Raw genomic sequence first — 26,800 nt, 5'->3', positions numbered from 1 at the left:
TATAGCGAGTTTTGGGGAAGGGAGGTTTAAGGAGGGGGAGAGAGGGAAGTAATGAGGTGAAGTGCACTCATGTACAGAGGAAGGCATTACTGTTGCTTAAGTAGATACGTCATTAACTGTTTTTTGAAGCCGGTCATGTTTTTAAGTTCTCTAACATAACGAGGGAGGTTATTCCAGAGTCTGGTTCCCGCTACTGTAAAGGACTTGGAGAAGGTGACAGCGATGCAGTGGAACAGAGAGGATTTTATTAGAATGGGAACGTGTGTTTCTGTCATGTTGTTCCGACATGAGCGTTAGGGACGAGGAGAGATATGAGGGACAGTGTACATTTATAAGGCAGTAGATGAGACAGAGTGTATGGAAATCTCTGCGTTTGTCTGCACGCAGCCAGGATCTTCGTACATCCATAGTTGAAATGGAAGACAGTGGGACGTCAGCTGGTGTAAATTTATATTAATAATGAAGAAATTCCTCCAGCTGTATTTAAGGTGACGATTTTATTTTGGCGACAAGTTTGAGCGTTGTAACAACGTCATCTTCAGGCCCATACACTTGTTGACATCAACTGCGTGCGGCTGACACTAGAAGTCAGTGGTGCGATACGGACGTGCTCCGTGAGGAATGTAGTAGTTAGTTCTCACGGAGCACGTCCGTATCGCACCACTGACTTCTAGTGTCAGTCGCACGCAGTTGATGTCAACAAGTGTATGGGCCTGAAGATGACGTTGTTACAACGTTCAAACTAGTCGCCAAAATAAAATCGTCACCTCAAATACAGCTGGAGGAATTTCTTCATTTTTAATATAAAGTTAGGTGGGAGGTGAGAAAACTTTGATTTCGTGGTCGAGCGGCTGCTCACAAGCCACACATCACGCATGTAAATACCAAACGACGCCTCGCTTGGTGCAAGGAGCGTAAACATTTAACGACTGAACAGTGGAAAAAGTTGTGTGCAGTGGCTAACCACGGTACGCAATGTGGCGATCCGATGGCAGGGTTGTCGGTATGGCGAATGCCCGGTGAACGTCGCCTACCAGCGTGTTTAGTGTCAACAGCCAAATTCGGAGGTGGTGGTGTTATGGAGTGGTCGTGTTTTGCGTGGCTCTACCACAGCACAGCCCTACATTGGTGTTCTAGGCACGGTATTGCTTTCTACTGTAGCAGAGCAATTGGGGGATGGCGACTGCATCTTTCAACACGATCGAGCACCATAATTCACGGCCTTTGGCGGAGTGGTTACACGACAATAACATCTCTGTAATTGACTGGGCTACACAAAGTCCTGCCCTGAATCCTACAGAACACCTTTGGGATGTTTTGGAACGCCGACTTCGTGCCAGGCCTGACCCACCCACATCAATACCTCTCCTCAGTGCAGCACTCCGTGAAGAATGGGCTGACATTCCCCAAGAAACCTTCCAGCACCTGACTGAACGTATGCCTGCGAGAGTGTAGTCTGTCATTAAGGCTAAGGGTGAGCCAACACCACATTGAATTCCAGTATTACCGATGGAGGGCGCCACGAACTTATAAGACATTTTGAGCCAGGTGTGCGGATACTTTCGATCACATAATGTAAATGGGAGAGGTTACTTAATGTGTTTGAAAAAAAAAAAAAAGCATTTTGAATAAATGTTGCAAGTTCTGTAGCAGTCCCTACTCCCCGCACCCTCTGCAGAGTTGCCAGACATAATAGCTCACTGGTGGCTCTTAGGCCCGTCCCACTCACCAGTCCTCGAGTAGCTGGCTCCGGCAGCGGGAGCACGTGCCCAGGTGGAACACCTCGTCACAGCCGATGTGGATGTAGCGAGAGTGCGGGTGTAGCTCCAGCACCTGCGAAACATACGTGCAGAAAAATGAAACATTTAGTCTGCGAGACAAACAATAAGTCCTAAAATGTGGCACCGCGCCTTCCTACATGTGACGTTCCAAAAAATTTTGGAAACGTCACGACTGATAATATCGCACTATTTTATGTACATGTGGCAACGACCTTGCCGCAGTGGATACACCGGTTTCGGTGAGATCACCGAAGTTAAGCACTGTCGGACGTGGCCGGCACTTGGATGCGTGACCATCCAGCCGCCATGCGCTGTTGCCATTTTTTGGGGTGCACCCAGCCTCGTGATGCCAATTGAGGAGCTACTCGACCGAATAGTGGCGGATCCAGTCAAAGAAAACCATCATAACGACCGGGAGCGTGGTGTGCTGACCACACGCCCCTCCCATCTGCATCCTCAACTGAGGATGACACGGCGGTCGGATGGTCCCGATGGGCCTCTAGTGGCCTGAAGATGGAGTGGGTATGTACATGTGCGACAGGTGTGAAAATTTGATTCGTCACAGTTGCAATCACTAATACAGAAGAATGGGAAAACTGGTAGAAGCCGACCTCGAGGAACATCAATTTGGATTCTCGAGAAATAGAATATTGTTTAAGGAAAGATTAACGAACGTTTATAGCATTTGTAGATTACAGAAACCTTTGGACAACGTTGACTGGAATACTCTCTTTCAGATTTTGAAGGTATCAGGGGTAAAATACAAGAAGCGAAAGGCTATCAACAATTTGTACAAAAACCGGATGGCACTTATACGAGTCGAGGGGCACGAAAGGGAAGCAATAGTTGAGACGGGAGTGAGACGGGACAGTATCCTATCCCCGACGTTATCCAATCTTTAAATTGAGCAAGCCGTAAATGAAACAAATGAAAAATTTGGAATAGGAATTAAAGTCCAGGGAGAAGAAATAAAAACCTTGAGATTTTCCGATGACATTGAAATTCTATGAGGGACAGCAAAGGGCTTCGAAGAGCAGCTGAACGCAATGGACAGTGGCTTGAAAGGAGGATATAAGATAAACATGAACAAATGCAAAACGAGGGTACTGGAATGGAATGTCGTCGAAGTAAATCAGGTTGTGCTGAGGGAATTAGGTTAGGAAACAAGACACTTAAATGAGTAGATGAGTTTTGCAATTTGGGAAGCAAAATAACTGGTGATGGTTGGAGCAGAGAGGATATAAAATGCAGACTGGCGATGGCCAGGAAAGCGTTTCTGAAGAAAAGAAATGTATTTACATCCAGTATAGATTTAGTGTCAGGAAGTCCTTCCTGAAAGTATTTGTATGGAGTGTGGCCCAGTATCGAAGTGGAACATGGACGTTAAACATTTTTGACACGAACGGAATGGAAGCTTTCGAAATGTGGTGCTACAGAGGAATACTGATAATTACATGGGTGGATCACGTAACTAATGAGAAGGTACTGAACAGAATTGGGTAGAAGAAGAATTTGTGGCACAACTTGATTAGAAGAAGAGATCGGTTGGTAGGACACGTTCTGAGGCATCACAGGATCACCATTTTAGTAATGGACGGAAGCATGGGGGGTAAAAATCATAGAGGGAGATCAAGAGATGAATACAGTAACCAGATTCACAAGGATGTGGGTTGCAGTAGTTATTCGGAGATGAAGAAGCTTGCACAGGATAGAGTAGCATGGAGAGCTGTATCAAACCAGTCTTTGGACTGATTATACCAACAACAACAACAATTTCTCTACAAGAGAGGTATTCAGTAAGTAAGTGCAACACTTTTTTTTATGAAAACAAGGTTTTTTAATGAGAATTCCGATACACCGCATTATTCACCACTCTCTTGGCTACAGAACCGCATTTTTCAACATAATCTACATCTACATCTACATCTACATTGATACTCCGCAAGCCAACCAACGGTGTGTGGCGGAGGGCACTTTACGTGCCACTGTCATTACCTCCCTTTCCTGTTCCAGTCGCGTATGGTTCGCGGGAAGAACGACTGTCTGAAAGCCTCCGTGCGCGCTCTAATCTCTCTAATTTTACATTCGTGATCTCCTCGGGAGGTATAAGTAGGGGGAAGCAATATATTCGATACCTCATCCAGAAACGCACCCTCTCGAAACCTGGCGAGCAAGCTACACCGCGATGCAGAGCGCCTCTCTTGCAGAGTCTGCCACTTGAGTTTATTAAACATCTCCGTAACGCTATCACGGTTACCAAATAACCCTGTGACGAAACGCGCCGCTCTTCTTTGGATCTTCTCTATCTCCTCCGTCAGACCGATCTGGTACGGATCCCACACTGATGAGCAATACTCAAGTATAGGTCGAACGAGTGTTTTGTAAGCCACTTCCTTTGTTGATGGACTACATTTTCTAAGCACTCTCCCAATGAATCTCAACCTGGTACCCGCCTTACCAACAATTAATTTTATATGATCATTCAACTTCAAATCGTTCCGCACGCGTACTCCCAGATATTTTACAGAAGTAACTGCTACCAGTGTTTGTTCCGCTATCATATAATCATACAATAAACTGCAACGGCCTTCCGCTACTTTACTAGGAGGGTCTGTATACTTGCGTGGTGCCACTCGAATCGTCGACGTAGGAGCCAACATCTTGCTGTATAAGTAACCTTACTGATTTCCGCGGAGTGTATCCTTCACTGGGTCAGATGGAAGTCGGAAGGTGCGATATCTGGGCTGTAGACTCAGCGACGAGGCACAGTCCAATGAATTTTTGTGAGTTCCTCTCGGGAGCATAGGCTTGGGTGCGGCCTTGAGTTATCATGGAGAAGTAGAAGTTCGTTTGCACTTTGTTGCGGCGGACACGCTGAAGTCGTTTCCTCAATTGCCTGCGGGTAGCACAGGACAATTTGGAGTTGATCAACACCAAGGAGGGGGAGGAGGAGGAGGTGGGGATCAGTGCTAAACATCCGGTCAACAAAGAGTCCCAGAAGTCCGTCGCCTTGACTGTCCGGCTGAGGTTGCGGTTTCGAACGTTTTCTTCGGAGGAAAGTGTGGCACCACTCCATGGATTTTGTTTTGATTGCGGTTCGAAGCGGTGAACCCACGTTTTCTCGACTGTAGCTTCCTTCGACACAAAATTATCACGATCAGCCTCGAAATGCTCACGTATGCCTGCGAGATTGGATGCTGTCATCAATGCTAAGGCTGTGCCAACACCATACTGAGTTGAAGCATTACCGATGGAGGGCGCCACGAACTTGTATGTCATTTTCAGCCGGGTGTCCGGATACTTTTGATCAGACAATGCATCTGGGTAAGACGAGGTTTGGCAAACTTCCTAGCATGTGACGCGTGTAAAATGGCATCAGCCAGAAAATTGATGAAATTTGGTGTGAGAGTGATAGCCTTAGCCCACCTTACACAGCTTACATGAGCTCTGGCGTTTCTTTTCCGCATGTGTTGACACCTAGCTGTTCGTAGCGTCGCCCAACCCCAGGTTGAAGCCGCAAGGCGCCACGCTTTTGCACAGTTAAAGAAGAAGACTATAGGCACCTTTCTACATCTACATCCATACTCCGCAAGCCACCTGACGGTGTGTGGCGGAGAGTACCTTGAGTACCTCTATCGGTTCTCCCTTCTATTCCAGTCCCGTATTGTTCGTGGAAAGAAAGATCGTCGGTATGCCTCTGTGTGGGCTCTAATCTCTCTGATTTTATCCTCATGGTCTCTTCGCGAGATATACGTAGGAGGGAGCAATATACTGCTTGAAGGTATGTTCTCGAAACTTCAACAAAAGCGAGTACCGAGCTACTGAGCGTCTCTCCTGCAGAGTCTTCCACTGGAGTTTATCTATCATCTCCGTAACGCTTTCGCGATTACTAAATGATCCTGTAACGAAGCGCGCTGCTCTCCGTTGGATCTTCTCTGTCTCTTCTATCAACCCTATCTGGTACGGATCCCACACTGGTGAGCAGTATTCAAGCAGTGGGCGAACAAGCGTACTGTAACCTACTTCCTTTGTTTTAAGATTGCATTTCCCTACGATTCTTCCAATGAATCTCAGTCATCCGCTTTACCGACGATCAACTTTGTATGATCATTCCATTTTAAATCACTCCTGATACCTACTCCCAGATAATTCTCAGAATTAACTGCTTCCAGTTGCTGACCTGCTGTATTGTAGCTAAATGATAAAGGATCTTTCTTTCTATGTATTCGCAGCACATTACACTTGTCTACAGTGAGATTCAAATGCCATTCCATGCACCATGCGTCAATTCGTTGCAGATCCTCCTGTATATCCGTACAATTTTCCATTGTTACAACCTCTCAAAATATCACTGCATCATCTGCAAAAAACCTCAGTGAACTTCCGATGTTATCCATAAGGTCATTTATATATATTCTGAATAGCAACGGTCCTACGACACACCCCTGCGGCACACCTGAACTCTTACTTCGGAAGACTTCTCTCCATTGAGAATGACATGCTGTGTTCTGTTATCTAGGAACTTTCATTCCGATCACACAATTGGTCTGATAGTCCATATGTTCTTACTTTGTTCATTAAAAGACTGTGGGGAACTGTATCGAACGCCTTGCGGAAGTCAAGAAACACGGCATCTACCTGGGAGCCCATGTCTATGACCCTCTGAGTCTCACGGACGAATAGCGCGAGCTGGGTTTCACACGATCGTCTTTTTCGAAACCCATGCTGATTCCTACAGAGTAGATTTCTAGTCTCCAGAAAAGTCATTATACTCGAACATAATACGTGTTCCAAAATTCTACAACTGGGCCAGATTTCAAACATCTGCGGGCAATGAGAGATATAGGGGTTTCGGGAAAGTGCCACTTTAATTATGCTGAACAGCGAAATTCAACAAATAGCCGAACGAACGTGGTACAGATTTTCTCTAGCGTCCAGATTCCAGGCTGAGCTTCTAAGCTGGAGTTTTGAGTGGGCAGCGGGGTGGTTTCCTTTGCTATTCCACGTGGTAGCCGATTACAACTATGTGCAGAACTATTAATTGTTTCCACTGAATTTGCTCTCTCTCTCTCTCCCTCTCTGTCAAGGTGGAGAAAAACTGTGTCACGAAATTTTAACCCTTGATAGCTGATGCCTGTAGGAACCAAAATTACTAATGTTGTGTAGGTCGACAACGCACCTTTTGTAAACTACGGAAACTTGGCGCCACGCGCTCCGATTGGCCGCGGGATTGCCCTGTTGCCGGATGCTCTGGAAAACGTACGACCGTGACTGCTCTGCCTGCCGGAGATCGCGATGTATCCACGCTCAGTCGTAGCGCGCCAGCCTTCCACTGTGGGGGCTAATCCGCCGGACTCCCGACGCATCCATTGTAGTTTCATGATAAGACGTACCGGGAACAAACCCATCAACAACTGTTAGTTCGCGAATTAACGAATTGTGTCGGCCCTGAAAAGGGCCTTTTTTGCAGCTAGGACATTGTTTACTTAAAGCAGTTGCTAGAACTGGCGATCCTCTGACGCGCCACAAGATTGGTAACGTCGAACGGTGTTTTGTCGAACTCTTTCAAAGGATCCTGGCAGTGCCCTGATGTGACTCGCGGCATGTTGAATGCGATCCATTAATTCCTCTTCGTTTCTAGGTGTTCGCTTCCAGGTGGGTGAACTAGAACCTTGAAGAATACATGCAGAAAAAGTCCAGTGGCGTGAGGTCTGGTGATCGCAGAGGCCACGTCCTACGAGTACCTCTGCCAATTACCCGGCCGTCGAAGAGTTCATTTCAATATCCGCGCACAGCACGACTGTTATGTGTGGGCGCCCCGTCATGCTGCAACCACATGAGTAGCCGTATGTCCTGGGGAACATCTTCCAGCAGGCCGGGTAGAGTTTCTTGCAAAAAGTGAAGGTAATTTGCCCCGGTAAGTCGAAGAGGCAGACGGACCGGCCGAATCAGATAATCACCCACAATGCGTGCCGAAACGTTGTGCGAAAATCGTTCCTGGTGTCCGTGGAAGTACGTGATGTGAGGATTTCCCCTTGGCCAGTAATGAACGTTTCAAGTATTGTAAGGGCCATCCAGATGGAAGGTACACTCGTCGGTAAACAATACAATGGCGGGGATGTCGGGATCTCGTCCAACACGTTGCAGAAACCGCCAGCCGAACCCTACGATTTAGGCCTTGGACAGTGTGGAAACTAAATGGACACTGGCCGTCAAAACCTCCCAGAGTAACCTACGAGTGGCCCCCATGTCGTGCCCAGTCGCTCGAGTACTTGTTGTAGGTGCTTCCTCGAAGAGCTCGAGAACTGTGGTGTCACCGCCAGACACCACACTTGCTAGGTAGTAGCCTTTAAATCGCCCGCGGTCCGTTAGTATACGTCGGACCCGCGTGTCGCCACTATCAGTGATTGCAGACCGAGCGCCGCCACACGGCAGGTCTAGTCTAGAGAGACTCTCTAGCACTCGCATCAGTCGTACAGCCGACTTTGCCAGCGATGGTTCACTGACTACATACTGTCTCATTTGCAGAGACGACCGTTTAGCATAGCCTTCAGCTACGTCATTTGCTACGACCTAGCAAGACGCAGTATTCAGTTACTATTGATATTGATATTGTGAATCATGTACCGTCAAGAGCGACGTTCATCATTAATGGATTACAGTTAAGTATCAAACTAATTACGTCCGCTTTCTAAATTCTAATTCCTTGTCACGTTACAGACATTCCCTCCTCACGCCAGCCTGCGTAAGCTAAAAGCCGTGCATTTCGGCCTCCTCTAGTAACACGGTGTTGGCTCTTTTGCCAACACTACAAGAACAGTCTCTTCAAATGCAGCATCCCGTCGTGTTCGAGGTCTTCCAGCATCACCACGATATTCCGCTAACGAGCCTGTTTCTCCAAGTCGCTGGTGAATCGCTGTAAACGTTTGCGGATGTGGGTGGCGTCTTGCTGGATACCGTTCCTCGTACAACCGTCGAGCTTCGTGTGCATTACCATCGGCTAGTCCATAAACAAAAACCATATCCCGTTGTTCTTCAAACGAATACTGTGACGCCATGCTTACTATATCAATAAATAGCAGGTGACGCGAGTCTGCTCTGAAGCAAAGCTTACTAGTGAATGCCTCTGACGTGAGGTGGAGACAAACACCAAGACCTATTTGACACGTGTGCTTATCACGTTATGGCAGTGAGGGCGCAAGTGAATCGACACCCATAGCGCTGCCTGTCAACCGACGAACGGCAACAGGGCAACCCGACGACCAATAGGAGCGCGTGGCGCCAAACTTCCGTAATTCAAAAACGGTGCGTTGTCGACCTACACAACATTATTAATTTTGGTCCCTACTGACATCAGCTATCCATGGTTAAAATGTCGTAACACAATTTTCCTCCACCGTGTCCAAGACCTAAATATTATGGCGGACAATCAACACAGGCTGGGATTTGGCCGGTAGTTTTTACGACGTGTTGCACGACATCCCGACTTCCCCGCCATTGTGTCGCTTACCGACGAGCGCAACTTCGATCGGTCGGGATGGCCTTTACAACATTCGAAACGTGTGTGTGTGTGTGTGTGTGTGTGTGTGTGTGTGTGTGTGAGTGTGCGGGGGGGGGGGGGGTTAGCGCATTGTTATTTTTACATTTTACGTCTTTTGAATTTTGGGTACTACACCACGTTTCTACATCTATATGATTATTCTGCAGTTCAAAATTAAGTGCTTAGCGGAGGGTTCATCGAAGCACGTTTAAGCTACTTGTCTACCGTTCCACCGGCCGGTGTGGCCGAGCGCTTCTAGGCGCTACAGTCTGGAACCGCGCGACCGCTACAGTCGCAGGTTCGAATCCTGCCTCGGGCATGGATGTGTGTGATGTCCTTAGGTTAGTTAGGTTTAAGTAGTTCCAAGTCTAGGCAACTGGTGACCTCAGAAGTTAAGTCCCACAGTGCTCAGAGCCATTTTCTACCGTTCCACTCTCCAACAGCGTGCAGGAGAAACGAACAGTGAAATCATTCCGTGCGAGCTCTGATTTCTCTTATTTTATTAAATGATCATTCCCCCCTGTATAGGTGGGCGCCAAAAAATATTTTTACACTCTGAGGAGAAAGTTGGTGGCTGAAATATCATGAGAAGATGCTGTCGCGGCGATAAACGCCTTTCTTTTAATGACTACCACTCCAATTCACGTGTCATATCCGTGGCACTGTCTCCGTTACTTCGCGATAATACAAAACGAGCCGCCCTTCTTCGAAATTTTTCGTTCTCCTTCAATCAGCTCTATCAGACGTAGATACCATACTGCACGGCAGATTTCTGAAAAAGGGCGGACAAGCATAGGGTAAGCAGTCTCTTTAGCAGACTGCTTGCATTTTCTAAATGTTCTGCCAATACATCGCATTCTATGGCTTCCTTTCTCCACAGCATTATCATGTCATCTTTCCAATTTAAGTTGTTCATAACTCCAATTCCGAAATATTTACCTGCGTTTATTGGCTTTACATTTGTGTGATTTATGGTGTAACCGAGGTTTAACGGATTAGTTGTAGTACTCATGTGAGTGGCTTCACACTTTTCGTTATTTAGAGTCAGTTGCCACTTTTCGCACCTTACAGATATCTTGTCTAAACCATTTTGTAGCCGCGTGAAGTAGTCGCGCGGTCTGAGACGCCTTGACAGGGTTTGCGGGGCTACCCCCGTCGGAGGTTCGAGTCCTCCCCCGGGCATGGGTGTGTGTGTGTTGTCCTTAGAGTAGGGTTAGTTTAAGTTTGATTAAGTAGTGTGTAAACCTCGTGACCGATGACCTTAGTAGTTTAGTCCCATAGGAACTTACCACAAATTTACAAATTTTCCGTTTTGCAATTTTGAAGCCGACCTCTGTGGCCGAGCGGATCTAGGCGCTTCAGTCTGGAACCGCGCTGTTGTTACGGTCGCAGGTTCGAATCCTGCCTAGGGCTTTGATGTGTGTGATGCCCTTAGGTTAGTTAGGTTTAAGTAGCTCTAAATTCTAGGGGACTGATGACCTCAGCCGTTAAGTCCCATAGTGCTCACAGCCATTTGAACCATTTTTTACAATTTTGTTTTGATCATCTGATGACCTTACAAGAAGGTAAACGGCAGCATCATATGCAAACAACCTAAGAGGGCTGCTCAGATTTTCTCCTAAAATGTTTGTATAGAACAGGAACAGCAGACGTTCTGTAACATTTTCTCGACGAACTCTACTCGACGACTTTCCATCAGTTACTATGAACTGTGAGTTTCCTGGCCGGAAATCAGAATCCAGTCACACAACTGAGATGTTACTCCATAGGCACATACTTTGATTGGAAGTCGCTTGTGGGGAACGGTATCAAAAACCTTCTGGAAATCTGAAAATATGGAATCAACTTGAGATCCCGTGTAAATTGCAGTCATTACTTCGAGGGAATAAAGAACTCGTTTTTCTCAAGAGAACGATATTTCCTGGCTGTTGTCAATAAATAATTTCCATCTATTATCGATTGTAGCCTCTGTTACGGCGTAAACTCAAGCGCCGGGACGCCACTCGGGAACGACAGGGGAGAGAAGGCTGTGAGAAGAGGTCAGCCAATCGCACACTGATCGACCCCTCTCCATGACGACAACGCGACAGCAACGGCCCCTATGTGATGCGGACATAAGTGCTGCGACATACTGGTGATGGCTCAGTTCAATAGCAACTTCAAGACTAGTGACTCGGATAAAAGCGTCAATACCCGTTAATTCGCTTTATAAGTAGACTGTTTAGGTTTTTTTATTGGTAACGCCAGGTAGCGCTCTGTATGAAAATCACTGGCTGTGCTGTGTGCAGTCTGCGGTTGGTTAGCATTGTTGGAACGTTGTTATTGTATTGTTGGGCAGTTGGCTGTTAACAGCGCGTAGCGTTGCACGTTGGAGGTGAGCCGCCAGCAGTGGTGGGTGTGGGGAGAGAGATGGCGGAGTTTTGAGAGCGGATCTGGACGTGTGTCCATCAGAGACAGTAAATTTGTAAGACTGGATGTCATGAACTGATATATATATTGTGACTTTTGAACACTATTAAGGTAAATACATTGTTTGTTCTCTGTCAAAATTTTTCATTTGCTAACTATGCCTATCAGTAGTTAGTCCTTCAGTAGTTTGAATCTTTTATTTAACTGGCAGTAGTGGCGTTCGCTGTATTGCAGTAGCTCGAGTAACGAAGATTTTTGTGAGGTAAGTGATTTGTGAAAGGTATAGGTTAATGTTAGTCAGGGCCATTCTTTTGTAGGGATTTTTGAAAGTCAGATTGCGTTGCACTAAAAATATTGTGTGTCAGTTTAGTGCTGATCAGAATAGGTAAAGAGCGAAATGTGTGAGTACGTTCAAATAACGTAAGAGGTTAATCAGCACAGTAATTCATTAAGTTTTTCTAAGGGGACGTTTCACCTTGTACACTCTATGTAACACAGGCTTGGGAGTTGTTGTACTGAAAAGATTGCTTATTTTGTATGTCGCCCTTTGCTTGCGACACATCTGTGTAGTTGTCAAAGTTAACTATTGTCATTTACTTTTTTGTAATATAAGTCATTATTACGGTTTGTTTGAATTGTTTGCGAACTGAGTACGTAGGGCTCCTAGACTACATATTTGAGGACGAGCACAGAGACATAATGTTGTTGTTGTGGTCTTCAGTCCTGAGACTGGTTTGATGCAGCTCTCCATGCTACTCTATCCTGTGCAAGCTTCTTCATCTCCCAGTACCTACTGCAACCTACATCCTTCTGAATCTGCTTAGTGTATTCATCTCTTGGTCTCTCTCTACGATTTTTACCCTCCACGCTGCCCTCCAATACTAAATTGGTGATCCCTTGATGCCTCAGAACATGTCCTACCAACCGATCCCTTCTTCTGGTCAAGTTGTGCCACAAAATTCTCTTCTCCCCAATCCTGTTCAATACTTCCTCATTAGTTATGTGATCTACCCATCTAATCTTCAGCATTCTTCTGTAGCACCACATTTCGAAAGCTTCTATTCTCTTCTTGTCCAAACTATTTATCGTCCATGTTTCACTTCCATACATGGCTACACTCCATACGAATATTTTCAAAAATGACTTCCTGACACTTAAATCAATACTGGATGTTAACAAATTTCTCTTCTTCAGAAACGCTTTCCTTGCCATTGCCAGCCTACATTTTATATCCTCTCTACTTCGGCCATCATCAGTTATTTTGCTCCCCAAATAGCAAAACTCCTTTACTACTTTAAGTGCCTCATTTCCTAATCTAATTACCTCAGCATCACCCGACTTAATTAGACTACATTCCATTATCCTCGTTTTGCTTTTGTTGATGTTCATCTTATATCCTCCTTTCAAGACACTGTCCATTCCATTCAACTGCTCTTGCAAGTCCTTTGCTGTCTCTGACAGAATTACAATGTCATCGGCGAACCTCAAAGTTTTTATTTCTTCTCCATGAATTTTAATACCTACTCCGAATTTTTCTTTTGTTTCCTTTACTGCTTGCTCAATATACAGATTGAACAACATCGGGGAGAGGCTACAACCCTGTCTTACTCCCTTCCCAACCACTGCTTCCCTTTCATGTCCCTCGCCTCTTATAACTGCCATCTGGTTTCTGTACAAATTGTAAATAGCCTTTCGCTCCCTGTATTTTACCCCTGCCACCTTTAGAATTTGAAAGAGAGTATTCCAGTCAACATTGTCAAAAGCTTTCTCTAAGTCTACAAATGCTAGAAACGTAGGTTTGCCTTTCCTTAATCTTTCTTCTAAGATAAGTCGTAAGGTCAGTATTGCCTCACGTGTTCCAGTGTTTCTACGGAATCCAAACTGATCTTCCCTGAGGTTGGCTTCTACTAGTTTTTCCATTCGTCTGTAAAGAATTCGTGTTAGTATTTTGCAGCTGTGACTTATTAAGCTGATAGTTCGGTAATTTTCACATCTGTCAACACCTGCTTTCTTTGGGATTCGAATTATTATATTCTTCTTGAAGTCTGTGGGTATTTCGCCTGTTTCATACATCTTGCTCACCAGATGGTAGAGTTTTTTCAGGACTGGCTCTCCCACGGCCGTCAGTAGTTCCAATGGAATATTGTCTACTCCGGGGGCCTTGTTTCGACTCAGGTCTTTCAGCGCTCTGTCAAACTCTTCACGCAGTATCATATCTCCCATTTCATCTTTATCTACATCCTCTTCCATTTCCATAATATTGTCCTCAAGTACATCGCCCTTGTATAGACCCCCTATATACTCCTTCCACCTTTCTGCTTTCCCTTCTTTGCTTAGAACTGGGTTTCCATCTGAGCTCTTGATATTCATACAAGTTGTTCTCTCATCTCCAAAGGTCTCTTTAATTTTCCTGTAGGCGGTATCTATCTTACCCCTAGTGAGATAGGCCTCTACATCCTTACATTTGTCCTCTAGCCATCCCTGCTTAGCCATTTTGCACTTCCTGTCGATCTCATTTTTGAGACGTTTGTATTCCTTTTTGCCTGTTTCACTTACTGCATTTTTATATTTTCTCCTTTTATCAATTAAATTCAATATTTCTTCTGTTACCCAAGGATTTCTACTAGCCCTCGTCTTTTTACCTACATGATCCTCTGCTGCCTTCACTACTTCATCCCTCAAAGCTACCCATTCTTCTTCTACTGTATTTATTCCCCCCATTCCTGTCAATTGCTCCCTTATGCTCTCCCTGAATCTCTGTACAACCTCTGGTTCTTTTAGTTTATCCAGGTCCCATCTCCTTAAATTCCCACCTTTTTGCAGTTTCTTCAGTTTTAATCTACAGAGACATAATAGTGTCGTAAAAAAGGACTGTGCTGTGACACGCCCACACAAACACATCATCATCATCATCATCGTTGGTTGGGCTAAATTTCCTAAAATCTTGACGTAGTTTTCTAGGAAGACTGCAGTGCAGGTCCGACCACTGCGTGCCAGACTTCACGCTCGCAGCGTATGCGAGCCGCGTGCCGACTAAAGCCCGGCCTACCTCTTTATTCACACGAAGTGTTGAGTGCTATTGACAAGGGATTCCAGATCCACTCTGTATTTCTGGATTTCCGGAAGGCTTTTGACACAGTACCACACAAGCGGCTCGTAGTGAAATTGCGTGCTTATGGAATATCGTCTCAGTTATGTGACTGGATTTGTAATTTCCTGTCAGGGAGGTCACAGTTCGTAGTAGTCGACGGAAAGTCATCGAGTAAAACAGAAGTGATTTCTGGCGTTCGCCAAGGTAGTGTTATAGGCCGTTTGCTGTTCCTTATCTATATAAACGATTTGGGAGACAATCTGAGGAGCCGTCTTCGGTTGTTTGCAGATCACGCTGTCGTTTATCGACTAATACAGTCATCAGAAGATCAAAACAAACTGCAAAACGATTTAGAAAAAATATCTGACTGGTGTGAAAAGTGGCAGTTGACCCTAAATAACAAAAAGTGTGAGGTCATCCACATGAGTACTAAAAGGAACTCGTTAAACTCCGGTTACACGATAAATCAGTCTAATCTAAAAGCTGTAAATTCAACTAAATACCTAGGTATTACAATTACAAACAACTTAAATTGGAAGGAACACACAGACAATGTTGTGGGGAAGGCTAACCAAAGACTGCATTTAATGGCAGGACACTTAGAAAATGCAACAGACCTACTAAGGAGACTGCCTACACTACGTTTGTCCGTCCTCTTTTAGAATACTGCTGCGCAGTGTTGGATCCTTACCAGGTAGGACTGACGGAGTGTCACAGAAATGATACAGGATTTGGGCTGGACATCATTAAAAGAAAGGCGTTTCTCGTTACGACGGAATCTTCTCACGAAATTCCAATCACCAACTTCCTCCTCCGAATGCGAAAATATTTTGTTGACACCGACCTACATAGGAAGGAACGATCACCACGATAAAATAAGAGAAATCAGAGCTCGTACGGAAAGATATAGGTGTTCATTCTTTGCGCGCGCTATACGAGATTGAAATAACAGAGAATTGTGAAGGTGGTTCGATGGACCCTCTGCCAGGCACTTTGCAGAGTATCCACGTAGATGTAGATCTAGATGTAGATGGCCTGTCTCTCGGCTTAACTCGGTCCTTGTCGGAAACATCCGAAACAACGCGATGTTTCACTGAGTATTGCGGTGCAGCATTTTTCGGCACAGCTGTCAGAGTTCGGCAGAACTGTACTGTCAGCGCTGTTTAGCCCTCGCTATTTGTCCGTGGAATGAAGGATTTTCACACGTCCAGTGGCTGTTTACACAAAAAGAGGCAGTCTAGCGATCTATCCCCACAATCTTTTTAAATCAGTGGAAATGACAGAAGAGAGGGGTGAGAATTCTCAGTTCGCATAACAACAGATACTGCATATTTGCTATGAAACGACTTTACAAGATCATGCAGAAGGAATTTAAAGATTTACTTGACAATGAAAGAACAAAAAATTACAGCGATCGGCACACTGGATACATTGCTCTGTACATAAAAAAATAGTGCTACTGACAACATGACATATGCTGTTAGTTATATATATTTGACGATGCTGGTGCTGATTTTGCATTTAACACTTGACGATGGCTGGAGTACATTAGGACTTTGTTTTTATAAAACAGAACTGATGATGGTCATTATATGCCGAAACCGGTAATCTGTTAACGAAAAGTTTGTGACCATAGACGTAAATTAAAGGAAACTCATAAAAAAGTACTTTGCGCTAAATTCTTAAGCTTGAAGCACAAGAAGAAATGGGTCATACCAATAGTAAAATTTCTCAAGTCGCACACATAATTCCATTGTCAGCTGGAACCGTTTTCAATGGAACTGAACGAAGAGTACAGAAACTTCGTGTATTACAGCAAAGTACGTTGGTTAACTCAAGGGGCATACCTAGAAGGATTCATCGTTTTAAATCTCGCTAATGTTGAATTTATGAAGGAGAAAGGAGTGCATGAACGAAAATTACAACATCCAGAATGGGTTGCAGACATCGCATATTACGTGGACTCCACTGTACTCTGTCCATACTAAGACAGCGCAACGTAACTTCTTTCTGATTTTATGGGGATGCATTTAAAAGGAAAGTCGCATAGAGCATGGACACATTCTGACAAAGGCAGTCCACTTCCCTAAGCTCACCGCTGTTACAGAAAACGCGAGGTACGAAGAACTCAATGTGCCCTTAAAAGAATTACAAGGATAGTTTTATAAAGATTTTGGGGACAGTGTCAATCTTAGATCTGTTTGCGAGACCGTTTGCCGTTTCAGTTGAAAGCACCCTTGCGCATTTGACGATGTAACTGATTGATCTGTACGGTAATGCCAGTATTTTGACAAATCTTTTTCGGTCAAAACTGCAAAGTACGTCTACATTGCAGTCGTCAGGTAGAGTTGGCACGTCTCCACAATACCGAGCGAGGTGGCGCAGTGGTTAGCACACTGGACTCGCATTCGGGAGGACGACGGTTCAATCCCGCGTCCGGCCATCCTGATTTAGGTTTTCCGTGATTTCCCTAAATCGCTTCAGGCAAATGCCAGGATGGTTCCTTAGAAAGGGCACGGCCGATTTCCTTCCCCATCCTTCCCTAATCCGAGCTTGTGCTCCGTCTCTAATGACCTCGTTGTCGACGGGACGTTAAACAGTAATCTCCTCCTCCGTCTCCACAATCAGATTGCAAAAATGCTACAATATTTCGATCGACATATTTGTGTCAAAGAGGTTTTTTCGATTGTGAAACTAAATAAGACGACGATTACGTGGGAATTTGAGTGTTAAAATCTGTGAAACTGCATGCATATGTCGACAGTTTGTATCAGATAAAAATTTTATTATACCTTCAGTGTATTTAAAGAAACTGAAAATTCCTTTTGTTTATGACCTATGTTGTTGAGAAATGCGAAATATAAAGCCGCATCATATGCGTTGCATTCGCAGTTTCCCCTCTTCCCCCTCCTCACACTCTGGAAGAGTGGCGTGGTGGTGGGGGAAACGTGAAGCGAGGCTGACCGCTTTGGCACTCTTGCCCGGGCACTGCCCGCAAGCCGAAATCTTGGCTGCCCCTGCTGTAGTGCCTACAGTATACACTACGGAAAAAAGTGCGGGGTTGAAGTGTAGGTGCTCACCTGGCGTATCATCTCGCTGATGAAGGGCATGGTCTGTGGGTGCGAGGGGCAGATGGCGTCCGGGTGGGCCCTCTCCTCTCGCAGATGCGCCCACTGGCGTTGTTTGAGCGCCATCTCCAGATGGCCAAACGTTTGCACCAGCGGCACCACGTACATGCCCAGCCGCTCAGACATCTCCACCAGGTCCCTCACCTGCCGACACGGGGAAGACATCCAAACGTGTGTAGGCAGTACTGGGTGTTTCTGAGCAAGGGGTTTCCTCAGGGTTCAGTGTTGGGTCCTTACTTTAATTAGGCAATGTGAAGACATTAATTATTTACAATAACGATGTACGCTGAAACAATTAAAATTTGCACAACCACTGGTTTTCTAACCCAGGGCTCCTGCTTACTAGACATATGTGTTGTCCATTACATCACAATGGCAATCCAGCTAGGACAAATGCTCGGAATATCCTGGTACAAATTTCAGTCTATTACTTTCAACATACTAGCGTGCCCAACGTCATATGCTGAAAACATATTTCAAACTGAAAAATTTATTAGTGCAGATGAGAAACTGAGTGAGAGATTTTGAAGGTTAATTTTTGGAGGAGCCTATACACAAATACAGGGTGTCCCAGGACGAATGGTCAATATTCAGGAATACGGCAGGAACGATCATTTGAGGTGAAAACCTCCATACAGACATACTTGTGCCCTATTCAGAATGGTTTACGAGATAGAATACATTATTTTAACTCACAATGTTATTTATTTTCTGTATTATTCGTTGCATTGTCAGGCTAACCCTTTTACACACGCAGGACAGTTAGTGAACATTACAATATGTGTTCTACAAATGTTAACTGACAAGTACATACTTTGAACACATTAACCTCTAAGCATTATCGCAGAAATCACATGAAGGCTGCAGTTCACAATGAAAGTTCAAATATCCCACTGTCAACTTCAGTGCGTTTGTGCACTCTTGGGAGAAAGTGGTGTGTTGCTTGTCCGAGTGTCTCTGCACGTTCCCTAATCAGGACAGCAGTGTGAATGATGTGACCAAGCAGTTCATTTCGCATATTTACCTTCCATTGGTACACCTCAGAGTTCATCCACCTCCGTAAACAAAAATCTGTTTGTATAATGCCTGGCAATCTTGACAGCCAGTTAACTGTACTACCACGACCAATCCAGCAATTAGGATAAGTACGATTGAGATGGTCCCTCACACCTCTGGTCCGTCATTCTGGAAGTACACTGCAGTCCCCACAGCAAAAAGAACGCTCTCAAAGAGCTGGTGTGGACTAGAACAAAACTTCGAAGAGTTTGGGTGGGTAAGACACAAACATGCGTGTCACTAGCCCAAAAGCAAATGTACATCAAATGTGTGCTATCTCACGTACCATTCTGAATTCTTGCATCAGGGAGTCGGGGAGAGAGATTTATTAGTTTAGTCCGTGGATGTCTGGTACTTGGAGTGTTAGTGTGGTACCAAAAAATGGCTCTGAGCACTATGCGACTTAACTTCTGAGGTCATCAGTCGCCTAGAACTTAGAACTAATTAAACCTAACTAACCTAAGGACAACACACACACATCCATGCCCGAGGCAGGATTCGAACCTGCGACCGTAGCGGTCGCTCGGTTCCAGACTGCAGCGCCCAGAACAGCACAGCCACTGCGGCCGGCTAGAGTGTGGTACAACAGATAGTGCACCTGCCTAGCAAAGAGACCTACTGTCGAATCCCAATGCCGATAAAAATTTTAATTCATTACTTCGTCATTATTGTAGATAAAAGTGAGACTCCATATGTCTCAGGAACATCAACTGTATATGAGTAACACATCAGTTATTGTTAAAGTGCAAGCTCCATCACATCTGACACTTGCGAGAAATTAGATACGCATACCGCAGAGTATCATTAGAGTTGTTGAGTGTACGCTTGTTCCAGGCTCTTCAGTCCGGAACCACGCTGCTGCTACGGTCGCGGGTTCGAATCCTGCCTCGGGCATGGATGTGTGTGGTGTCGTTAGGTTAGTTAGGTTTAATTAGTTCTAAGTTTAGGGGACTGATGACCACAGATGTTAAGTCCCATAGTGCTCAGAGCCATTTGAACCATTTTAGATCGGGGCCTTGACGACACGCAAACGTGTTTCTCGAAGTTAATAAGAAAAATGAAAATGTTTATTTCAACATTATTCAAAATTATTTTCACTACTTTGTGAGCGAAATGTGCATAACCAGAAAACTAGGTTAGGTTGAAATGTAATGTGACGACAGCGGCATTTGCTTGCCGCCACCCACCCTGTGTCGTTACTCGCTGACACAAGTAAGCAGAGTAGATGCCATGTTGATTTACATGTTTTCAAAGCTAAAATGCCGTATTTGGCGGTTCTCATGCTTATACGAGGGCTATCCACAAAGTACATTACGTTTTGGAATTAAAAATAAATAAAGAATTGGAAAAAAAATTTATTACATACAGATGAAAGCCACACTTAAATACTACTTTTCTACATAGTTGCCATTTAAATTAAGGCACTTATCGTAGCGATGGACGAGCTTGGAAATTCCTTCGTCGTAAAATTCGGCCGCCTGCGCCTTCAACCACGTGGTTACCTCTTTTGGGACAGAAAAGGTGTGATTTTTGTGGATTTCCTGGAAAGAGGCACTACAATAAACTCTCAAAGGTATTGCCAAACTCTGCACAACCTCAGAAGAGCAATACAAAACAAGCGCAGGGGAAAGTTGGGCTCAAAGATCTTGCTGATTCACGACAACGCCCGGGCCCACACGGCAAATGCCACACGTGAAGTTCTCGAATATTCTAAGTGGGAGTTGTTTCCTCATCCGCCGTACAGTCCCGACCTGGCACCGAGCGACTTCCACTTATTCCCAGCAATGAAGAAGTGGTTGGCTATGCAGCGTTTTGATGACGACGCACAGCTTCCAGAAGAGGTAACCACGTGGTTGAAGGCGCAGGCGGCCGAATTTTACGACGAAGGAATTTCCAAGCTCGTCCATCGCTACGATAAGTGCCTTAATTTAAATGGCAACTACGTAGAAAAGTAGTATTTAAGTGTGGCTTTCATCAGTGTATAATAAAAAAAGATTCTAATACTTTATTAATTTTTAATTCCGAAACGTAATGTACTTTGTGGATAGCCCTCGTACTTGCATACTATGAAAATTTGCAATGTAATTGATGGACCATATTAAATATCTCTTAAAAAACCCTCAGTTTTGTTCCGGTTTACCGTGCAAAAGAATATCAAAATGTGACATCTGCACTGAAGTGTTACCAGAATAGAATTCGTTAGAATTATGGTGTTTTTGTTTCACGCTACGTCATTTACAGATTACACATGAACTTCACCTTTGAGTAGAAAGTAAAAATCCAGTTTCAACATTCAGCAACTGTTAGTAAACTTTTGTAATTTTTACCCGAAAATGAGAAAAATGCCAAATTTCGTGACACTTCGTAAAGAAATCCAATTTCGCATTATGTCACTAAAAACTGCCGATTGCACATTATTTCTCATCGTTTACGCGAAATTTCCCTATAGGTCGAGGTAATTCGCTTAAATTTTTAGTGTGGGTTCGTCGTAGGATACATGCGTTTTTACAAGATGGTGCGCTATAATCGAACCATCCGTTCCGGTGGTTCGAATTCTTAATCGGTCATCTAGATTTAGATTTTCCGTGGCTTTAGTAAACCACTAAAAAGAAATGCTGAGACGATTCCTCTAAAAAAGGGCACGTCCGATTATCCTCCCATCCTGCCCCAGTCCGAGCTTGGTTCTTCGTCTCTAATGGCGTCATCGTTGTCAGGATGTAGAACCCCAGTCTTCATTCTTCGTTCGCCCGAATAGTATACATGGTTTATCCACGCAGGTGTAGTTTCATTGCAAATTATGTTAAACAATTATTAGGGACAAGAAAATTTCACGATAACAATTACACGAAAAATAACACGAAGTTACAGGTTTCTAATGAAATAACGCTAAAGCGGCATTTTCTACGAGATTTCGTGAAAGTTGTAAATTTGCCATATAAAAATGTCATATAGCTGAGGGAGCTCCGTAACTGATAGTTATTGAATGTCAAGGATTTTCTCAAGGATGGGGTTCGCGTATTATCTTAAAATAACGATTCATTTACCGTACAACGAACTTTAATGTGACAACGAAAATAACATCGAACTTGGAAAAAAATCACCAATTTTAACAAAATATAACATAGAATTTTGAAAAAAAAGCAATGGATTTAACAATAAAACTACAGAATTTGGCAAAACATAAATAAGTTATGAAAAATAACAGCGAATTTGGCAACGAAATATCGCCGAACGTGTTAAAAAGCATCACGGAACTGGGCCAAAAGTAACACCGATTTTGGAAAAATATCACCGAATCTGTCATGAAATATCAGCGAAGTTGACAAAAGACAACACCGAATCAGGCAACAGTCACTTAGGGAAAAAACAACGAATAAGGCAAAAAATCACACCAAATTAGATAAAAAAAACATCGAGTCTGAAAAAAATATAACGCTTACTTTGGCCATAAAATAAAACGACTTTTTCTGTTCCTAACCATAACGTATTTTAGTATGATTGAATATTTCGAAAAATCCTTTTTATTTTATTTATTTATTTATTTATTTATTTTTACTTCACGAGTTCTGTGGTATGTCTTCCTTATTGTAGTGTTCATCCCAAGTTATCCAGAAACTCCGCTATCGAACTACAAGGCGATCTGTGAAAAATTGTGAGCGAAAATCATTCATAGCAGAATCAAAATAGCTGAAATGTAGTTACAACAAAGGCCTAACAGGGATTCTGGAAATTACGAACGTGCTCGAACTTGAGACTGTACCAGTCTGTTTTATTGGGCGGGATATCCTCTTCGGTGTTCGGCCGCCGTATTCCAAGACATTTTAGTTGAGGCCGTAACGCTACAGCTGGGCTACGGAGGCAGACAGACTGTTACAACTCCGGCAAAGGCGGACTAGAAGCGAATCGAGCGAGCAAAGCTGCGGATGACAGAAGCTGTCGAACAGACCTGCAGGATAACCATGGACACGAAAAAGATGCAGAGGACCTTCTATGGATGTGGGAGGATTCCCGTATGGTCCAGAGGTCTATCATTAGAGGTGTGCTCAACTCAAGTACGAGGGTTGGAACTTACATAGTGGCAACTATTTATTCACAACCTATACAAAGGACTTACATGTTTGCACAGAGAGGTCTAAAATTATGGTGACTCTCGTGTACGACTGTGATGGTGTTATCCCAACGCATTACGTTCCTGCACGGCAGACCGTCAATGCACAGTATTACTGTTCGTTTTTGGAGCATCACCTGCGACCAGCTTTGCGAAAGAAGCGGCGACACGTTTTGCGCAACCCACCCATCATTTAGCACGACAATGTGCGGGCGCATACAGAGCAAGCTGCGGCTGCTCTGTTCGGTCGACGGGACTGGGAAGTACTGTACCAGCCACCATACTCCCCAGACTTAAGTACTTGTGCGTTTGATTTGATTCCGAAGGTGAAGGAACCACTTCGTGGCATTCGCTTCAGAACTGTTCCAGAGATTCGACAGGCAGTAGACCTCTCTATTCACACCATCAACAGAACAGGCTCTGCTAACGGTATACTACGCCTTCTTCATCGCTGGCAACGGGTGAAAGGTGGCTACACTGAGCCACAGCGCCAGAGATTGCGCCAAAGAGTATTATTCCGCCGCCTCCACTGGCAGTGCTTGTTGAGAACTCGTAGTAGTCAGTGCTTGCTGAGATGTCGTAGTAAAGAGTGCTTGTCGTGAACTCGTGGTAGTGAGTGCTTGCTGAGATGTCGAAGTGAAAAGTTATTGTCGAGAGGTCGTAGTGGAGAGTGCTTGCTCCATGTTTTATGCTGTTGTTTGATGGGCTAGACAGCAGATGTTGTTCGAATGGAGATATTGTAATGATCAGAGTGCTTTTCGTCAATATATATGAAGGTAAAATATTCCCTGTTTTTTTCATTATTTCAGTGTCTTAAATAATGCGTCATTACAGGTTCAGTCAACAAAGCACCTGGCTTGTGTTCTTGTATTAGAGTGATTCTGGTTTCCTTACGCAATTATAGTATTTCTTTTTTTCAATTACTTCAGTATAAATGGTATTTAAAATTTCTTGTCTTGTTGAAGAAGAACCGTGCCAGATGTGTACGTTGAATCACACTCCCACACACAGAACAATTACACTTGTGCTTTGTTGTTGCGTTGGTTTTATAGTTGCTGGGGACTTAATTAATTAATTGATTGTGTTAACGGAAATTTTCTTTCATTCTTTGTTGTTATTCTATGCAGTCAGATTGCGTACTAAAACTAGTCAGGGCCAACCGTTTACGAGACTTCGTAATCGGACATACAGCGACTAAAAAAATTTAAAAATTATTTGCATTACATATTTATTTAATTAAGTTAAGCCCCCATGCACGGGTTCTACACAACGCTGGTGACTACTTTGAAGGACAGTAACAGGTGCAAACTTGTAAGTCTTTCGTATCGGTTGTGAATAAATAGATCCTTAGGTTGGTGCATTAAGTTCGAGGAAGGCGCATTTTCGTCGGCGTAGAAAGTGCCTTGACGTTGTTCGATAGAGAACGCAAAAGGAGAAAATCTGAAGGCGCAAGACCAGATGAATAAGGTGGGTGCGCGACGACTTCCCAGTGTTTTTTGTCAGTCTAGCAGAATGAGGGTGGGTGTTATTGTGGGGTACCATCACTTTTCACACTTTTCCTGGCCGTTGTTCTTGAATAATGTCTGCAAGACGTCTCAGCTGTTAACAGTAAATGTCACCAGTGATAGTTTCACCTCGGGAAAGTATTCCCTAGTACACCACACCGTCGCTGTTCCATCACATGCGTAACATTATCTTTCGCGGATGCTCGCATGTCTTTGTGAAGTTCGTTGCTGCTTTGTTTGGGCTCAGCCATTCCTTTCTTTACCTTGTGTTAGTATGAAGACACCATTTCTCGTCACCACTAACGATACAGGATAGGAATGGTCGGTGTTGTTCACTACCCATCTGATGACGAGCGAACAGAGATACACATGTGGCCACCCACTGATACACTACTGGCCATTAAAATTGCTACACCACGAAGATGTGCTACAGACGCGAAATTTAACCGACAGGAAGAAGATGCTGTGGTATGGAAGTGATTAGCTTTTCAGAGCATTCACACAAGGTTGGAGCCGGTGGCGGCACCTACAACGTGCTGACATGAGGAAAGTTTCCAACCGATTTCTCATACACAAACAGCAGTTGACAGGCGTTGCCTGGTGAAACGTTGTTGTGATGCATCGTGTAAGGAGGAGGAATGCGTACCATCACGTTTCGACTTTGATAAAGGTCGGATTGTAGCCTATCGCGATTGCGGTTTATCGTATCGCGACATTGCTGCTCGCGTTGGTCGAGATCCAATGACTGTTAGCAGAATATGGAATCGGTGGGTTCAGGAGGGTAATACGGAACGCCGTGCTGGATCCCAACGGCCTCGTATCACTAGCAGTCGAGATGACAGGCATCTTATCCGCATGGCTGAAACGGATCGTGCAGCCACTTCTCGATCCCTGAGTCAACAAATGGGGACGTTTGCAAAACAAAAACAATATGCACGGACAGTTCGACGACGTTTGCAGCAGCATGGACTAGGTCGGAGACCATGGCTGCGGTTACCCTCGACGCTGCATCACAGACAGGAGCGCCTGTGATGGTGTAGTCAACAATGAACCTGTGTGCACGAATGGCAAAACGTCATTTTTTCGGATGAATCCAGGTTCTGTTTACAGCATCATGATGAACGCACGTTGGAAGCGTGTATTCGTCATCGCCATACTGGCGCATCACCCGGCGTGATGGTATGAGGTACCATTGGTTACACGTCTCCGTCACCTCTTGTTCGCATTGACGGCACTGTGAACAGTGGACGTTACATTTCAGGTGTGTTACGACCCGTGGCTCTACCCTTCATTCGATCCCTACGAAACCCTACATTTCAGCAGCATAATGCACGACCACATGTTGCCGGTCCTGTACGGGACTTTCTGGATAGAGAAAAATGTTCGACAGCTGCCCTGATGAACTGTGGTATCGTGTTGAAGCTGCATGGGCAGCTGTACCTGTACACGGCATTCAAGTTCTGTTTGACTCAATGCCCAGGCGTATCAAGGCCGTTATTACGGCCAGAGGTGGTTGTTCTGGGTATTGATTTCTCAGGATCTATGCACTCTAATTGCGTGGAAATGTAATAACATGTCAGTTCTAGGACAATATATTTGTACAATGAATACCCGTTTATCATCTGCATTTCTTCTTGGTGTAGGAATTTTAATGTCCAGTTGTGTACTTAGAAGAGGTGAGGAGTTGACAGAAGGTGAGAATGATATTTGGAGAAGGAAGGAGAAAATGGAGGATCGGGGAAGGAGCAGATGAACCGTGAGGAGAGGAGCAGTTGGACAGAGAGAAATGCGAACATGAGCTGGATAGTGAGGTAGAGGAGGAGATTGGGTTGACTAATTGAGGACTGGAATTAACACATAAGCGGGCATCGTTGCGTACGCACTCAGCTGTCAGACAGTGAACTGCTGGTAGGTGTGAGGCTCACCTGCTGGACGGAGTAGGCGTCGTGCGCGGACAGGTTGGCGAGCTCCCCCCAGTAGGGGAAGGCGTCCTCGTACTCGACGAGCAGCGCCGAGGCGCCGGCGTCGGCCGCCAGGGCCAGCGTCGCCCGCAGGAAGGGCGCCAGCGGCGGCGCGCCCTTCAGGTCCAGGTGCAGCACGCGCTCCAGCCGGCCCGAGCCCTGCGGCAGTCAGGGCTCAGCGTCGGGTCTGCCTGGAGGGCTTCCGTGAAGCGTTACACTAC

The 26,800-nt window shown here is 44.8% G+C and overlaps 1 protein-coding gene across 1 annotated transcript in view; it reads right to left on the bottom strand.

The window, feature by feature from the left end:
* Nucleotides 1–26,800, bottom strand: part of LOC124551254 (hexosaminidase D-like) — a gene marked incomplete at its 5' end in the record, with an annotated part of 107,326 nt that overhangs the window by 72,094 nt on the left and 8,432 nt on the right. Inside the window, 3 exons of the mRNA XM_047126252.1 lie at nucleotides 1,730–1,833; nucleotides 17,902–18,093; nucleotides 26,544–26,738. Coding sequence (XP_046982208.1) covers nucleotides 1,730–1,833; nucleotides 17,902–18,093; nucleotides 26,544–26,738 — 491 coding nt within the window. The remainder of the gene's footprint in view (nucleotides 1–1,729; nucleotides 1,834–17,901; nucleotides 18,094–26,543; nucleotides 26,739–26,800) is intronic.

The sequence above is a fragment of the Schistocerca americana genome, chromosome 9 (assembly GCF_021461395.2).
Source record: "Schistocerca americana isolate TAMUIC-IGC-003095 chromosome 9, iqSchAmer2.1, whole genome shotgun sequence".
Classification (NCBI taxonomy): domain Eukaryota; kingdom Metazoa; phylum Arthropoda; class Insecta; order Orthoptera; family Acrididae; genus Schistocerca; species Schistocerca americana.
This window is presented reverse-complemented; position numbering and strand designations above follow the sequence as displayed.